This window comes from Bombus terrestris, chromosome 8 (assembly GCF_910591885.1).
Source record: "Bombus terrestris chromosome 8, iyBomTerr1.2, whole genome shotgun sequence".
Classification (NCBI taxonomy): Eukaryota; Metazoa; Arthropoda; class Insecta; order Hymenoptera; family Apidae; genus Bombus; species Bombus terrestris.
The window spans coordinates 6,080,689-6,099,946 of NC_063276.1; the positions used below are offsets into that span (position 1 = coordinate 6,080,689).

The following is a 19,258-nucleotide window of genomic DNA, read 5'->3' on the forward strand; positions in this document are numbered from 1 at the left end:
AACGTTAATGCAACTTGTCCGATGAATAGTGTCAGAAAGAAGAATGGTTCGTAAAAATATATAGGAAAATGTTTGTGAGGTGTAGAAATTCCAAACTATGATTTGTGCCATCGCTGGTATGAAAAAAATAACGTCGGAGGAAAGGAAAATGAGAATGCAATTTTCAAGTAAACGAGAACAAAGTGCGGGCAACGCGAAAACGAAAAATGTAAGTAAACAAGTCGAAAAGGTAGAAAAATGTAATATTTTTCATAAAACGGACAACAAATTTTCATTACACGCATATACACGGTTTGCTCAGGAAGTTTGCTGAGAATAATAATTTGTTAAATACTAATCGTGTTCTTTATGCCGTCGTGCATGAAGCAAATTTCTTTCAGATTTTAATAAGCTACCACCATTTTATGTTCGAGATTTATTCCGCTTGTGACACGTAGTGAACGTTTTAATTTAGTGAAATTTTTATCCTCGGCGCGATGAAGCAACGAACTGAAGTTATGTTTAATTTTAAAAAGTTTTCGAGCACAGAGAATGAAATTAATAAAACTCGTTTAAACAAAAAATTGGCGTCTTTATTGAATTATATCGCAAACTTTCCAGGCAAACGATCTTTACTTAGGAGGCATGGTAAACCATCTTATTTTTCACTTGGGACCCGCTCGATACCGAATTGCCATAGAGCTTATAAAACACTTTACGAATATATGCTCGTCAGACTATATACGAAGCTACCTACTTTAAGACATCACTGACACTGTAATATTTTTCTAAATATGCTATGCCAGACGACTTTATATTTTTTCACGATCTAAAAATCGTCCCGCTTTTATTAAAGTGCCTAGGAGCTGCTTTGAAGTAATCTATGAAACAAGTTTTGAGACAACATGTCACAAGTTACAAGCGGATGTAATACCCGTCCCGTTACTTGTAATATATGTCTGACCAGAATGCCCATTTCCCCTTACGTTCTTCACCCTCCAACTAACGTTTCGTAATATGGGCTCATCGTAACTTTCCGGATCTTGCAGTAACTTTTGTCTCGTCCGTTACTTTGAGAAACGTTCACGTCAGAAAACGTCCAGATTATTACCACCGCGATATTCTTCATGTTCTCCTTTTTTCTTTCTTTTTTTTCTATTTTTCTTGTACGATGTAAAAATTTGAGAAACTCACGCGATACAGAGTTTACTGGAAACACAAGTTTGCAAAACTTTCGTGCATGGACGACGAATAGTTTGGCAAAGGGTTGATCAACTCAGAATGTGACTTACGTTAATTTGCATGTGTAGAGCGAACATGGAATAGATATCAAGAATATATTTGAATGTCGAATATCCTGATGCGGATCAGACGAAGGGTCGAAACGTCGACGGATATTTCGACGGACAGCCTGATTACCCTGCCTTTTGAAGCTACTCGACCTACTCCGATATTACTCGGCAAGTGCATAAGTGAGCCTGATTAATTATACATCATCATCATCCTCATCATCTTCTTCTTCTTCTTCTTCTTCTTCGATAGAAGATGCGGCAAAGACATCGTGTAAAAAGTTTGTTATTTAGTAGTAAAACTACGATAAGTGAAACCTGACTTTTCGAACTGTACGATATCGAGAAAGAAATTGAGTCTTCCCAGCTCTTTCTTATGTTCTTTTACCGTGATGTTTCATATTCCGGAATAAATTTTGAAACGCGCGCTCCGGGAATGTATGTAATATGAATGCAAGATGGTAAAATATGAACACAGCTGAGCGAAAATTTTTCACCGTGAGAAACGTGCATCGGTTTATCAGTGACTTGATTTATCCAGAATCGCGCTATCGTAGACGGTAACTAACGCGATACTGCTAGCGTGATCTTCGATTAATTTATTGCAAGTCTGACTTACAGTTACAGCGACTGTTCTTCTTATTCGTGAAAAACTGTTGCAAACCTTAACAACCGGTTTCGTATGAAAAGCTCGCGCGAAGCCATAACCCGTTTCTCCACCGTTGCTATTTTTCGATCTTTGATAAGGAAACCTTTTATTTATTCCCTATTCTTCAGCCTCCGGTTGCTCCTCCTACGACGTGCTATACATTTTTCATTTTCCCTTACAGCATCCCTCCTTAAATTTTATGACTGGATACTTTCTTCCTTTGACAGATAAAAATACCTTCTTCAAACTACGTATCATCTCGATCCACTTCCCTAACCGGACACCTACGTACGCTACTCTACTTACGTCTGACATACTACGTCATATACTACTGTCGTCCGACTCTTATCGCTGTATCTAAATCATAGCGAATTCGGTAGATTTCGATTTACAGCATCGTATATACAATTTCGACGATATATAATTCCCAGTCGAAATCTGCAGAGTATTCTAACCGGAGATATTGTAAATCTGCCGACCCCCATTTAGATGGCACCCTTATTGCAAAGTGATACAGATCTCTGCAAATTGAGGTCAATTTTTTAATATTATACATACATATGTTAGAGAGTTGGACAAATTTGAAGGTATCGTATCTTTATAGAACTAATATGTCGTTAAGTAATGAAGTTCAACGATGAATTCCTTCGAGTCATTTTTCCGAGCTTCTGAAGTGTTCAGTTTTTGTCATGAAAGAAAGATAAGGTGAATTCTTGATGCATATTGAATATTTTTTATCTCTTCCTTATTGAAATGTATAAAGTCCTCCTTTATTCTTGAAAAATGACACTGTGTCTATCAATCGATGCCCAGATCTTCCCTTTCGTTGCCTCATTTAACGCCCGATTGGAAGCAGGTTGTTGCAAAAGTGCATAATAAATAATTGTCTTTGTTGAAAATTGTGGATCTTAATTGCCGAAATAAAAGTAAAGAAACACTAAGGTTACACTTAGAATTCATATTAAACTAGTTTTAGATTTATTTAATAAGCGATTTCCAGGATCTTCATCGATACACATTTGCACGCGCCTCAGCACTTACTTTGTCTCACTATCTTCCATACCACACTGCCAACGGAACAATTACATTCGTATGATTTTCAAGACGCCGCGCACACACATACTTATATTCACATACGTATGCCACTACTACGCGGCCAATCTAATCTAGCACGCAAAATTATACATATCTCAATAGTCTACAGATCGAATTGACCGACTAGAAACGCTACAATCTGTGCAAATAAGTCAAGAGTAATTGTTTACAACCGAATTTGACAAATTACAAGCCAAATTGCTTGAATATCCTCCTAACTCAAACAACCCCGTCTCGCCGTATTTAATTTTGGTTAACGGATGAATTACCGATATTACAAGCTCGTGTACCAATTCGTAGGAGATTCGATGATCGAAAAAGGAAGTGGATTTCTCATAAAAATGAAGTATAAAATAAAGTAGGAATAACAGCAATTTCCTTAACGCGAGAATGGTTCGGCGATCGATATCGTTTTAAAGCGTGCTATTCGATTTTAGGACGAGCGTCAATGGTATTCGGTCAGCATGAGCCACCGGTATCGTTTCAACCGTAATTTCGAAGTTAGAAACGGTACGCGCTGCACTTAGTACTCGCGTTTCCCTGTGGATGAAATCAATATCGGATCGTTATGCCGCAAAACCATTAACATCTTCCCTGTATCGCTTCGTTCGCGGTTCGCCGCGAATGGTATGAGAGAACAGAGCTTAGCGAACGACTCGAGGCCATTTTCCACGAGGTGGAATCAACAGTAATTCCACGAAACAGGTCGATCGAACGAAGTCAGCGCGTCGAGACTGGTCTAACCGGAGTGGATAAACGAACAAAAAGGGTTAGATAAAAGCATGGAAGAATGCTCCGGCTAGATCGAGATAACGATGGCCCTTGAGAAGGATGATCGATACTGGTAAACCGGTCGATCGACAGTGACCCAGTTAGCCGGCACGAAAATTTCCCCGACGTCGAATTTATTTTTTGCCACGTCCCTAAACCAGATTGCCGGGGATTTGGCGAACCCTTTAATTATTAAACAATTTGTATGCAACCTCGACTTACTACAGCTACCTTGTTAAGATATTTTCAACGAGATCCTCCTACGACGTACCATGCGCGACCCAATTTTCATTTCCTCAATCCAAATATTGTTCTTCCTGTTCCTGTTTGCCCGGCCACAAACGGCCGCATTCTACTTCTACAGCAAGTATATCGAATACGCTCGTGTTCTACTTTCAAGCCGTAGCTCCTGAGTCAACAGTCATGTTCCATGCTGTATTTCTCGTACGTTTTAACGGATCGATCGGTGATAAATAGCTTGAAATATTTGATGAAATATGATGGAGCTCCGGTGACAGTGATGGAAAGATCATGTCACGTTGTATGATTGCAGGTGCGTTCGAGGTCGTTGACCCAGCTGGACGCTCTGGGCAGCAAAATGCTGGATACGGGGGAGCACCATCTGGGGGGTGGTCCCTCGCAACAGCAACCCCATCATCTTCACCACCATTACCAACCTCAGCAATTACAGCACCACCCCCAAAACGTCGAAAGTAATCCCCGTCTTCTCGTACCCACGGCGTCATCCGTCGAGGGAGCGCACCAGAATCGAACCCGGCACAAGCTGTCTCGGTCACAGGTTCGTATACATGTTTAACAACGAATCGTTAAATGTCAATAAGGACAATGAAAATTTGATGCGGCACAGAGCCGCGTTCATTTCTATTATCTCATTCGTTATTCCAAATAATAAACGAGAATGTTACGTATAAAAGTTGCAGGCTTGAAAATATGCAATATGTATGAAATATGGTAACGATGGTTTCTCTACACATAGATGGTAGCATAGAGAAGACTTTAAAATTCGTTAAACATATGAATTACTAGAGAAACCAATTATTTTGTATTTTAAAATAAACATTTTCAATTTGAGGAAGACTGGAACTCTGCTTCTTTCACAACTAATATTTTCTCTTATTACTTGAAATAACGAAGATATTTCAGCCAAATAAGGTAAATAGAATATCCTATATGCTGAAAGTAGAGAACTGGAAAATAGGGGATTGTTATCGATATGCTAAAAAATGTCTAATGCAAGAATTTTAAATCCTTTTTCTTTGCCTACTGTTGTCTATGCCATAGTCATGTGCTTAGTTTGTAACAAATTAGAATTGTTAAACTTTGTATTAATTACTTAACACACAAACATGTAGCTAAATGGCTACTTTTTGTTATGAAAATATTGCGAGGAAGAATGTTTATTAAGCAACGATAATTACTGGACAGTACGGATACAAAATACGAGTCAAAGGTAGTCCTAATTTACGAGATAACAATTAAAACGTGTCCTAATTTTAGGGATATCGCGGGCTTACGTAACCTTTACGATCCGTCGGTGTTGTTTCCCGGACCGATCAATAACAGCAAACAATTCCGTACACATGCTAGAGAAGAAATTTATCTTACTGTCTGATTATAAGAGTACACGTACTACTGTAGCTCAAAGTAGTCCATTCGAAGTAAACCGTAGACAAGATCAGACCTCGCTAAAAATCTTTTGAACCCACCGGCCCCGGCATTGGTTCGCTTCCTCTTTTATCGTGTCTCGAGTACACGAATATCGTCGTTTTATGTTTGTTTCACCGAAAGGAAAGGAATCGTCTGCTTCGGTAAATCCGTTGAGAAGGAAACCGCGAGTCACTACATAAATAACAAGTTGGTGGAACTGTTGGAGGATTTATTATGGCGACGTACGGCGTGAAAGGAGAATGAAAAGCGTGAGAAAGCCGAAAGGACTTAAATTCGATCCGTTGAAGGTTTTAGCCGAGCTCGCCAACGCTTACACCGGATCTCCAGCTCGTCGTTGAAACGGGAACAGAATAACGAAAGATCTTGTTACACGAAATAACGCGTCTCGTGATCGCTCGTGGCAATCGCTGCCAATTCGAATAGCCGAAACCGATTCGTTCTATTTAAATTACCAAACGCTGACGCGATATACTGTAGCGAAAAGACTGAAATTGCGACAGAAACGTAACGAGCACGCAGTGAATCTTGTTTCGCAGCCTCTACGGCGGAACAAATTGCACGACCTCTAAAATATAACGATACAGCGTGGCCGTAAAATCGCTCGGACGTTAACAGCGGAACCGCCGAAGTTCCGAATTTCTCATAATAGTTCCTCGTAGGTTTACAGCGCTGCGATTTTCGAAACATTTTCTGACTTTTTGTGATTTTTTGTAAAGTATGTACGCGATGCGACCATTGTTCGTATGCAGGCATTCAGCGTAAAGTTAATTGAGCGAATGAGAAACGAATGAGAAGAGAGAGAAAAGTATCGTCCACCTTGCTTCTAGCAATTCAAACGGCAGTTAGCATTCTGCGCGTTTCTTTTGTATATCTGCCATTTTCATCTCTTCCGTATGAGATTTAGACTTCAGTGAGTTTGGACGTCAAGTTTGAAAATCTAGGAGAACACGCGTAAAACGTAACCTATCGTCTATTTCCCTTGTAACGTTCATATTATACAGAAATGTCTTATTCCAATTCGCAAATGACTATTGATATTTAGGGTGCCTCCACGAGATACGACAAAACGAACGTCACTGATAAATACTCTAATTTACGGCCTCGCTCTATCTCTTCCGCCAAGCATACATCGTTTCCTATAAATAGCATTCCGAGCACTGTGATTTTGCTCGCGTTCTATAATTAAGTTTCATAATTAATCGCTTCAGCGCTGCGTATCCAAGTCTGATAGAATTCCGGATTAAAGATCCAGACAGCGAAAATTGAAAACAAACGAAGGAGTCCTAAAAATCGAAGGGCAGATGAGACAAAGAAGGTCCACGACCGAGTAGAAAGGACAGAGGAGAAAATTGAAAGCAAGGGTGGCGGCAGTTTCCACGCCGGTAAATGAAATTACGCGCTGGTTGCCCTTCGAGTAATATGAGAGAAAAAATTAAGGGATCAGAGAGAGAGAGAGAGAGAGAGGGTGGCGAAGAGGAGGGTAGCTGGCAATTAATTCCAGCCGACCGAAACGAGACTCGTCGGGAACGTAAATGGCTCGTAATCGTTGGCATTACGCGACTCACGAAACGCCTCTCCAGACATTTTATCGTCTTATTTCCATCGCGGCTAACGAGTGAGACAGGGCCGTGTCGCTGCTAGCTACTATTTGAATTGCTAAGCGACCGATCTCCGTCAAACACCTGCCACTCGGTGTGTCTCTGCCGAGGGTGCTTTCCCTCTAATCCCTTCTGGACAGAGGATTTCGTTCAGCGAAGATACAGACACCGACAAACTACGTGTCCACTGTGAAAATACACTCGGAACGGTGCTCGTCTCGAAACTTATCCGAATCTCCGATGGTGCAGATACGTTTCCGTGAATTTCTTTGCCGACACGGGGATTTCTAAGTAAAAGAGGATCCTTGAAAACTGACATTTCAGAGTGTTAATGGTTCTCGTTTAACTTTGTCTTGGGGCAAATCACTTTTTAATTTCACGCAATCGTTTACGCATTATTTTCCAATTTGCCGATTGTTCGTCAGATTTTAATGTCAACCGGAACGTTTACTATTCATTGCGATATTTGCAAAATTTATTCGAGAGATACGGAGAGGAAACGAATCCTGTAAAAGTTATTCGACGGAACTCATTACCGAAAGGGATAAGAAATCTTTCAAGAGAAGACTGCCGAAGTTACAGACGACAAAAACTGTAATCCTAGTAAAATCTTCCATAACTTTCGATAGAAACTGCACGTGACGTATTGAGATGGAACTTTGGGAAATGTTAAATTGGTTGTATCACGAGATAAAACGAAATAACAATTGAATAGAAAGTTTCGATAAGGACAATGGAACAATCTTTTTCATCCTCCCTACGGCCCTGCAGGCAGACTTGGAAGTATGGCTACACGAGAGGATTGATCAGCCGAGATTTGTCGAGAGCACAGATGGCCTTTCCGTAGCTTTATTATTAAGTATCGCGAGGACTTATCAAAGAGTGTAGGCAAAGTTGTCGTTGGAGCGGAGAAAGGATCGCGAGATATTATGCAAACTCTGGCGTCGGCGCTGCTGTCCGTTTATGATAACCCAGGCCCGAGAGAAATATCGGGAAACTCGGTTAGCTCGAGGAGAATTGGAGCACTTAAGTCTGTCGGCTCGACGTCGTTTCGGCGTTTTCGCCGATGGAAAAGAATCGATATTACAGACGTTGCATGTTGAACAACTCCATTCTTGTCTCCAATTATGTAAAATAGCCTGAATAATCGTACAGAGAGGAAATTGCGTTTTAACGTATAGAAGAGTGTACGCTGCTCTCGCGTAATGATTGCAAATTACAAGAAAATATTTCTTCGTTTGCCATTTCGTTAACGTCGCCACCCACGATTATTATATTTATCTTTCTTAGCTGCTAGGTTTCTGAACAAAGGCGATACATTAATACTGCGAAAATTGCATTACCGCTAAATAATAAATATCTGTAGAAAAAGGAAAAACAGATACGAGCCACAGAGATAGATATTAATGCACATTCTCCGTGGCGATAATGGACCGTAATCTCGATACTTCTGTTGGCAACGTGGTAAAAAATGGCAAGCCAATACGTCGGAACGTAAGAAACTATCGGGGTGAGGAAAGATGCTCGAAGTGGAACGAGAAGGGAGTGGCAAAAAAGGATGATCGATTTCAGGCAATGAAACAGTCAGTCGAACTCCATCGATGGACAATTTCCTATGATTAGCTCCATTATCGTTCCACGAATGCCATCGCATCATCGCCCCCGTCCATGGAATCATCGTTATCCAATAGGAATTTTTGAAAGAAACTGATTGAACATAACGATCGCGTTTGTAGACTTATCACGGACGCGTATTTATTTTTACGACCGCTGATAGAATTACGGGACATTTGGCCCCGTGGGATCGGCGAAGCGTTCGCTGGCTCAGGGTCGAATCGATTACATGCAAACGGACCGCAGATACGTTGTCTGTTCGCTATTATCGATTCACCAGATGTAAGTCTTAGAGACTAAAGACATGGTGCTCGTAGAATTTCCCAACGATATACACATGTGTAAGAAGTTTATTGATTATTAACGATCAATGACTATTAAAATCTCCCGTTGGAATATCGATCAGTGGAATTTAACGAAATTGATAATCGAATGCCATGCAGAATGCCAATTGTAGAAAAATGTAAAAGTGGAAAAAATGTTCAAAGAGAAAAAGTGGGAAGATATGCTCTTCCTAACTTAAAACCTTAATTCATAATTGAATTCTTCTTCTTCTTCTTCTTTTTTAAAGCGATCGATAACTGAATATAGGAGGAAATTTAAGAGGCGGTATTCACATTTCGGTAAATGCAACCTAATATTGTGAAATTTGATATATTCCATTTCTTTGGCGTTGTGTTCATGAGAATGTACCTAACTGAACCAGTTTTTTCTCCTATATACGAATAGTTTCGGCAGAGAGAAATATATGTAATTACAGTTTGATGGAATTTCTCGTTGAAAAATACTCAAAAAATTTCACAGAACTCGTGTAATTAGAGATTCGGTTGAAAATTGAAGAAAACTCGGTATAACTCGAAACGAGCACTGTTTCAAACGAATGTTTTTTACTTACACAAGCTTCCCGGCTGTTTTGCATCGCTTTCAGGACGAGCTACGCCAATAAAAACAATAGCGTCGTTTACAAATTGACTTTACGTGGGCTTGTCCTGTTTGTTCGACCACACGCGCGCTATTCTACTTGACCGGCTACTTGCGGCCCCATTCTACTTGTCGGCTCATATTTATTACATTCCACTGGAAGATGGGGATATTTCCAAGGCATGGCTGCCCGCCCCCGGTACATTAATTAAACAGCCGAGGAACATTAAGATCGTTTAATGCAATTTAGACATGGAACAGTAGCCAAAATCCAGCGACATCTGTTGTACGGTTGTTACAGTTGTGATAAGAGAGAAAGGGATGGAACGAGAAATAATTGAGAGAGATAGAGAAATAAAAGATAACGAGAAATGGAAAGGTCGAAGAGAAAAGGAACGTAGAAGCGACAGTTCAGTGCGAAGAAATATAAAGAAGAAGAAAAGAAAAGAAAAAATGTGTCGGAGAAAGGATAGGAAAAATGGAGAGGAAAAAGAAGAGAAAAGGAGGTAAAGAAGCGTAGAGAGGAAAAAATAGGAAAGTCAAAGATGGAAGTTTCTGCTGATTCTAGAATTCAAACAGCTTATTATGCCCATCTGGCGTAAAATTTTTATATCCGATTTTAGATCTCCTTAGCCGTAACTCAATCACATCTTTTAATCGTAAACGATCTGTACTTGGTTTAATTCTATTATGGATAAATCTTCAACTATTAAACTTGTTATTTTAAAATTAGCTAATAAGATCAACTAATACGGAGCGATTAATTCGTAAAATATATGCGCGATTCTTCTCTGCAAATAGTTTTTCACCAGGACATTGCAAAAGATTTTACGAGCGAAGATCCATTCGTAACGCGTCATTCGTGCAATACGAAATTCATAAAAGGCGGACGTATAAAAATTATACGCCATGAAGAATAAACGGCGTACATGTGTTACGAAAGGTCCGGCGTCTTTGAAAGTAGTGGAGAACTATCGTACGAACGTACACTGGTAAAACTATCCGCGGCATGATACGAAACTCGACGAGGGAAAAGAAAAGAACGACAAAATGTATCGGTTAAACGGCAATGGGAAAAATACGAGCGGCAATAAAACGGGCGATTGTAAAACTAAGTGACAGGGAAAAGGTCGTGGCAAATGAGCGTGACTCATTTCCCATGTACAAGCCAACGGGTTCATAAATGAAAGCCTTTTCGTATTTTATTGCCTGTCATCGTCAGCCAACATAGAGAGGCTTTCCAGTTCGGATGGGCACTCAGCGTTTTCGCTAGGCATACATTACCACCCATGAGTAATTCGACACTTTCAAGATCAGTGCAATTCGATCAAAGGGTTACAATTTTCATTACATTATCACTGCCGCGATGGAAGAACGTTTCTCTATGGAAATTGAGAAAATGACTGAAGCTGCAGTCGATTATTTTAGCTTCTGAGAGGCTCGTGTTTGCAATAATTTGCAAGCCTAAATATCAATGGACAATAACGTGCATTGCTTATCAGTCGCTTATCGATGTCACTAAAAATACCAAATTTTCCGAACGTCGAGTTCTGTCTGTTATACATCAAACAGCTTTTCGCCATGCATTAGCTGAAAATTAATCTACGCTAAAATTCCGCGCGCCGACACGACGAATTTCCGAGGTGAAACTCCGTAATAAATCGAAAGTCTACCCTTTCATACAAGGTATGCAAATTTTCGAAACATTCGGCTGAAGAAGCAATCACGAGCTTACATAGGTCAAAGAGTTTCCCAAGTTCTTTGGAGTGTTGCCGCCAAATTTGCCACCAAGCTCTGCAGTATTCTCGAGCTTCACTTCGAATCGCGCACTGTAATCCAAAGTTGGACACTCGGTGCCGAACTCTCGGTTCAACAGTCGGGCGCTGGTGCCAACGTCGTTATAGCGTCAAGTTTGCCCAAATAATTGCACCAACCTGTCAAAACTTGGAAATCAATTTTTCAGGTATCCAGCAGCGAGTTCTTCAGCGTTAGCTTCGAGCTGTCCGATGATTCGAGCGGCCTAGACCGAGACGAGCTTCTGCCAGCTGTGAAAGGCACATACTTGGCGTAAGTTCGTTGCATTTATCAAACCTCGATAATTTGTTAAACTATTCGTACAATATTCTCCGTGATATTCTATTAATATTCTTTACAGTATCAATATACAATATTATGAAACGCTTTGAAATTTCATTAGCGCTGTCCGACACTCGACTATCGTAATTATATTGGTAAAGTTTGCAAGCAATATGAAAATATATATAGAAATTACAAGCTATTTAGTACGAGTATGTATACACAGAGATCTCGAGCGTACCGTAACAGGTAATTATTTATATTGATTTTAATTGACCTGAATGTTCAGAGGCGCCATATTTCGTATTTATTATATGCTCAAAATGCATGTTCATGGTGTATGCTAATTTCTTACTAGATATATGCGTCGCCAATGAATATCTTGTAATTTCTATATACGTTTTCAGATTGATTTTAAATCTGATCGACGTAATGATGACGGTCGTGTCTCGTTATAGTACTAACGAAATCTCAGCATGTTTTATATATCACGTACGATATGGACATGAAGTAGTTTTCTATGGTAAGCCACTAGACACTTTTTACGTTTTTCATAGAAAATTTATTCTTAAATCTACTCCGCGTAATTTCCAAATTTACTTCGAATCGCCGCGGCCTACTTTTGCTCCGTCGACGAGCGGTCGAGTAATTATCGCATCAAAGAGAAGAATGGAGAGGCGATGAAAGTACCACGAGCGTATAACGAACAAATGAAACATCGACGAATTTACGTAGTGGTAAATGGCAGGTAGTAGCGATAATTCGAGAGAATTTCATCGCAGAAGGAAATGAAAGCCACACGTATTTAGCGGATATCTCGAGACGAGGCCACGCCCGAGCGAGCCCTTTGAAGAGTCAGCTCGTGGCATTGCTTAATAATCGCCGTTAAATACGTAATAGCGCTGTAATCTCTTGTGAAGCTTCCAATATAATCTTATGAAAGTTGCTTGGCCTTTATGGACGCGTTATAGCGAGATGTATCGCGAACGATCCAAACACGCTACTTACTTTTGCACCAGGGATTTGTCGAGAGCCCATTACGCGGAGGCGTGGTGGCTCATTGTTGTTGTTCTACTTGCTTTCGAGCAGAATGTTCGATCGTTCGCTGTGTAAAATGGGATTATGGAACGAAGCTATATGAAACGTTTATTACAGGGATGTGCTGAACGCTGCATGCGAGAGACGCGGAGTCGACGTGTCGCGGGTCGAGGTCCTCGATGGCTTCTCGCAGCCATTACCAATTCTCACCACGGATACCTCCAGCCTTGGAGGGAAGCACTTGCGGATAACAGGTAAATATGTGAACGACCGCACGCAGATGTTTTTTCGTTAAATGAACCGTTCAGAAGGAAATCACATTGATCGGCCCCATAAATTGAAAGCTACAGGAAGACGATGACCTTACAAATACTGTCTTTTGAATTTACCTTCGAATTTACTGCTATTTATGAAATGCTCCTGCGATGTACCAACTTATGCAAGTAACTTATTTGTTCCTTGGCGATTGAATATTGATCATGTACTAAGGCGATAAAATTAAGGAACTAATGAAAAATGGATCGTTGATCAGGTCGGTTCCTGAGGCAAACTAGCCACTGCATAGAATCCAGATGGAAAATATCCTTTGAAAATAAAATGGAAGCCAGCTAAATCGAACACTTTATCGGATACATATTTCCTAATGCAAAATTTCAACGATAAAGTCCCATTTAGTTTCACTAATCTTCTTAGGAGTAATAAGTATTAATTTTAAAGACCTCGCACACTCGACGTTTAGTGAAATCGCCACATAACAGTGTCCTCTCTTTCCAACGATGTAACATAAACATTGGCTTCGGTTCTCTATCGCTGGATGTCCACGCAAACTCTCGCTCGCCGAAAATTTCGCAACCGATATCCCGGAAACGCAGATAACGCTATATTTATTATACTCGAAACGGAGCGGAGCTATTAAAAGAAACATCGAACGTAGAGACGAAAGTTGCTCGTTATCGCGAAAGTTCGCTCGTTAGCTCGAGAAACAGTTGCTTTCTCTGGTGCGATCGGCGCTGGGCCGTAACCTTCGCGAGTTAAAGGTAACGTTCAGCGAGGAGTGGCCGTACAAACCGTGTAATAATTCATGCAGAACTGATAGCAGATAGGATCATGGCAGTGTGCACGAGATTGAAACCGGTTCTAATTGATGTACGACCGTGCACGCGACGAATCTTTGCCGTGAAATTGATAAGTTAAACGGTCCGAGTGAACCTCACCGTCCCGTCATCGATATAAACACGCGATCGTAATTGCGTCATCTCCGTTACGAGTGTGGAGTTTGCTGGTCCGTGTACAGCCGCGTGATCAACGCGACGGGAAAAGGAAATTGAACTCGATACCGGGGACGAAAGGGATAAAATGTGTCCGTGAGATGCTCCATCTTCTCATCGATAAAAAAGGGCCATAAAAAGGTATATACGCATAGGTGATAGTAGTGGAGCGTGTATACGAGTGATAAAGCTGCACAGCTGACGATAAACAGATCGTTTCGGAGAAAAACTTTGATCGAAGCTCAGATACGCTCTGTCTGAGAATAATCGAATCATTCTACTTAGAACTCGGAATAAAATTGTTTGAAATATTCCTGAAAATATTCGAACTTACGTAGAAACATTTCTTGATATTGTTCGCGTTATACGTAGCTGGAAGTTTCGTTGTATCATTGTAACGAGACTTGGCTGTCACGGTTGTGTTGGTAATGCTTGAAGCAATTTCGAAATGTATGTAGAAATTAGAGGGTATTTGCTGCAAGCACAGATCTGATACAAATTGCCAGAGTATTTGAATCAATTATTTATCGCATTAATAAATCTCAACCATTTCACGAAACAATCTTTGGCAATTATACGTTTCAGGTAACTATTTATGCTCGGTATTAATTCTTTTGGAAAATATATCTGCAATAAATCTCTTGCAGTAGATTTTCAGATTTATTCGATATTTTACCAGTATAATCTCGATAATCGTCACTCGTTGCAGCGCTAATGAAATTTTACGAAGTAACGCAAATAACATCTTCATGAAATTCTTCGGTAGTAAATGTTGGAATACTTTCGTCAGCCACTGTACATCGGATTTTATTTGTCCGAATGTATTTCGGTATCCATTAACGGTAATCCTTGTTGATAGATTTCGCGTGGTTAACGAAACGAAAGGCCACGAAACTTTGCGAATCAAATATTTGCCAAAGCCGCGTATATTTGTATTTTTGCCCGACGACGAAAAATGCAATGCTCTAAAGGAAAGAAAAACTGGCAGAAAATTTGAACAAATTTGTAAATCACACAGATAAAAACTAAAAGCGTTTACCTTTGCAATTCGGCCACTTTAATCGACATTTCTGTTTCCAGTTGCGCGATTACAAAAGAGGATGTCGCACGTGAAGGGGGGGAGGGCGAGAATGTTCGAATCGTTGACAGGAATTATTTATATCGAGCTTTTTCCACCCTTCCGACGCGTGCAATCGATTTCGAAAATGTCCCCGATTTTTATCACCGCTCCGGCTAAAACACGGTATTTCACCAGCGACATATAGAATAACGATTAAACAAAAAATGGAAAGAAGGAAAACTCGATGGTAGATTCCTATGGGCGCGTATCACGCGACGAATCATGGACTAAAGTCCTAAAAGTTATAAATAGCATCGTGAAAGGGTATACAAGGCTATAATTCGCGTTCATTAATTTGACCGATACCCTTGAAGGCGCATATATTAAAAGGAATTCGCAAGAACGCGAAGCCACTCGACGGACTTCACCTCCTTTTCACGACACGAACCAGTTCCAACTTGTAGTTCGTTCCAACGCGGATATAAGATGCGAAAAGATTTTTTGATGATACGGAAAATGTAGTTGTAACTTGCGAAAATCAAGATTTAGACGATACACATACAATCTTGCTTAACTCTCACAGAGTCGATCTAATAAAGAATTTAAGAAAACACGTACTACCTCGACCGTTAAACGCGAGAACTTTACTTTATGTAGCTGATACTGCAGCGTGTTCCGTTTCCTTAAAATATGTAATTTCCAAACTTGAGCTTTCTGCAAATTTCGTTTAATGTTTCGTGTAACTTCAGAAATATTATTATAAATTTATAATACAAGAAGCTGAAAAGTAAGAGCTAACGTACAGCTATGTAACGCTATACGAGCAGTTACTTCTTGCAGCTTAATAAAGAAAAAATCTCCAACTTATTTACTTCGACTCGAAGGGACGATATTAAATATGAAGAAGACGAACGGATACCTGGTTACGAAGCAATAATGCACGTTTAACTCAATTAATTGTGAACGGTAGCTATAATGGAAGCTACGCATAACGCCACCCATAACTTAATCCCTTGCAACGATACAGTTATCGTTGAGGAAATTCAATAGGATTTTCTATCGCGATCAGTGGTTTCGTATTAACGTTGTTCAACATCGTTTAATTCAATTGGAGGAAATACTCGAAGTATTTCATCCTATGCACGAAGCAACGGATAAGAGAAAAGTGGAGTGGAACTGGGAAAAAGGTAGAAACATAAAATGAACTCGTAACCTGGAAGGAAAGTTGGAGGAAACACGGTTGGAATGACTTTACGCTGAAGGTTGTTCGAAGGAAGAAAACCTCAAAATCGTTATTTTCCTTGTAGTTTCTGGCGTTGAAGAAACGCGGATGGACGGCTCGCGTAGCAACGCTATAACGTTACGGCTCTTAGCGAAAACCGCCGGTGAAATACCTTGTTAAAATCAAATTCTGTTCTCGGACGATCCTCGTTCAACCATATTTCCACTTTTCATCGGGGCGACTGCGTAGTTCTAGATAAGCAGCTTTTTAAGCATTATTTCTAACGAAAGTCTTTCGTTTCGTTATCTAAAATGTAGGAAAAGGGAAGAACTTGAAAGTTTCTGCTTTCTTTTATCGTCTGGTCTGTAACGATAGGTATCGACGATATTTTTAGAATTCCACGTGTGACAAATTTAGGGGCTCGAACGGCGCGTCCTTGAGCCTTAGAGCCCCCGAAATAAACGTCGCGTTGCTGACGCAAACAGTTTTAATGCGTGAACAAACGTTCGCGCAATTATTTACTGGCTTTCGATGAATATCAGGTTTAATAGTTACTCTTCTGCGCGTTACGTCGAAACATTCCCTGCCTCACGCACAAATACACGCTAACGAGGGGGGGAAAAAACGCACGATCAGATACAGTCGAACGCTTAAACGCGAGTGGGAAACGTCCGTTACTGGTCAGACCGCCATGCGAGATTGTCACGAACATCGATAACACGCTGTCTGTTTCAACTAAAATAAACTTTGTCGTCATAAAATGTAATTCCTGGAATTCCAGGCGTATTTATCAATCAAGGATATCAATCTTAACGTTCACTGCTACGTGTACACGTTTTTTGTCAGCAATTTTTCTATCGTTAAATCCGCTAAATAAAATCTCTTCGAATGGTTCGCAGCTACACGAATAAAGTTCCGAGAGTGATCGTCGTTTCCTTCGATCTTTCTTTTCCCCCCTCGTCGAATCGATCGAGATGCAAGTAAATGCCAAATGGCTGTAGAAAGAATCTGACTACGGTGCTGTATATCTCACGGAGAACTTTAGTTTTCGAAGTGCATTCAAACACGATCGTTCGTTTTCTGTTCCAGTTAAGGACAACGAAAAATCGAACTCGAGGTCGTCGAGCCAGAGGAGCAACCAGAGCGTCTCCCTGAGAAAAGCAAGCGGGGTAAGATTGCCCTCGTAACATCCGAAAGAAATACCATTTAATTCCTTTAATGGAACCTTGAACGCCTCCTGCATCCCAATAGAGGCTGAAGAGTCGATCGCTGAGAACAACCTTTTGCTCTCTCCTCGCTTTGCCTTCTCATCCCTCTCCAGTCACCTTTCTGATCATTCGACGACCACTTCCGCTCTTTCCTTTTCGATCGGCTCAGATTTTTTTAATTAGCGCGGATGCCCTCAAACGAATCGTTTGTCGGGTGCTCGGATCTGTAATTTCCCCAGAAGCGGATTTTCCAAGGTGTTTAATATTGGCTCGAAGCCGATGCCTCATTGTGCGCCGGGGCAAAAGCTGACATACATTGCCGTACTTTCTCCTAATCTTCGATCGACTATATAGCCACCGACTACGTGGCTTTAATAATCGCGGACAATACGATGACATCGGGGGATTTCTTGAACCTTGACCCGCTGAGCAGAAGACAAATTACGAAACGAACCCGAACGTCACGAACAATGTCCGTAGAGGTCGACGATTGATACTGATTCTCTTATTACGCTGGCATCCCAGATTCTAATGAGTCCACGTAGCTGGAACGCGATTCCCTCGTCAATTTTCGATACAGTGGCATTGTGTGTTCTCTGTTTGTCTATCGTGTTACCATGGTTGTTAGCAAACTGGAAATAGACACCCGACAATGGTTGATTGTCTCTTAGATTGCTCAGCCTGGTCAGTAAGTTGTCGATGTTTATGTATTTATAGAAATTTAAGAAATGAAAAAAGATGTATTATCGTTCGCCTTTCATCACTTTATACCGTATATATTTCAAAGTATATTATAAAAACTATTGGAAAAATCTGAAGATACATGGATCCGAGTTTTTTGATTTGAAAGATACAAATTTATAGAGAGATAGGATAAATGAACTTATTAGTCGATCTAATAGGTAAAATATCCAAAGTATTGATTATCGAGTGAAATAAATCTCTGCTTTGATTCTATTTCTTTGCTTGTGCTCACAGAGGTAGCAATTTCTGTAAACAGCTGCAATCTAATGATCAGAACCGATTCATCCTATCGCGTTGACATAATTCGAACGGTTCTCTGTCTTCGCAACGCGTTTTTATTACTTTTTGAACTTTGTTATCGTTGTACAAAGCGATTGTTGTAATTTAGCCGGAGATCATATCTGTGTTTCCGATAAAACAGATGTTCTTGCACCGCAATATTAGAAACTAGGCGAGGAAAACCGAACGTATCTCGAAGGTTCACTTCCAATTGGAGAGTAACTTTGATGTCTGACCATTGCTAGCGACAACTACTTTCTTCGACCGCGAGCTCGTTAAGTGATGGGACACCTTCGAACAGCTTCTAATGACAATTTCATACGATATTCTTGGTACTATTTTTGTCGTACTGTTAAAGACAAATTATCGGACGTCTGTTTTGTAGAGTTGTCGTTGTCGCAGCGGTCGTTTCTTCAGCGTCTCGACGGAAGACTCGAGTGTCGATTCTGAGATCGGTAGCAACACCACGCTTACGTCTGGTCGGAGCTCCGCTGGGGCTGCGGGGCCCAAGACCAGCAAACAGCGATGGAGTGGCTTCTTCACCAATACCAAAGGCACGAAACTAGATCTACTCACCGCTCAGCTGGACGATTATAACAAACATGGCGTGCCGAAACTTTCCGAACTTTCTCACGAACTCAATTTTAACGAAGATGGTGAGAAATTTCTTTTTTAATATATCGGATTAGAACTAGATATATTCGTGGATCGTTAAGGAATAGTTAAGGAAAGGGCTAACACTAACACGTTCTGCACAA

General features: G+C 40.5%; 1 protein-coding gene across 12 annotated transcripts in view; it reads left to right on the top strand.

Moving 5' to 3' along the window:
- Positions 1 to 19,258, top strand: part of LOC100648400 (pleckstrin homology domain-containing family G member 5) — an 84,384-nt gene that overhangs the window by 59,845 nt on the left and 5,281 nt on the right. For all 12 annotated transcript variants that reach the window (XM_048408161.1, XM_048408160.1, XM_048408157.1 and 9 more), the window contains 5 exons: positions 4,337 to 4,582; positions 11,569 to 11,672; positions 12,837 to 12,973; positions 17,359 to 17,438; positions 18,886 to 19,156. In XM_048408161.1, the coding sequence (XP_048264118.1) occupies positions 4,337 to 4,582; positions 11,569 to 11,672; positions 12,837 to 12,973; positions 17,359 to 17,438; positions 18,886 to 19,156 (838 nt within the window). The remainder of the gene's footprint in view (positions 1 to 4,336; positions 4,583 to 11,568; positions 11,673 to 12,836; positions 12,974 to 17,358; positions 17,439 to 18,885; positions 19,157 to 19,258) is intronic.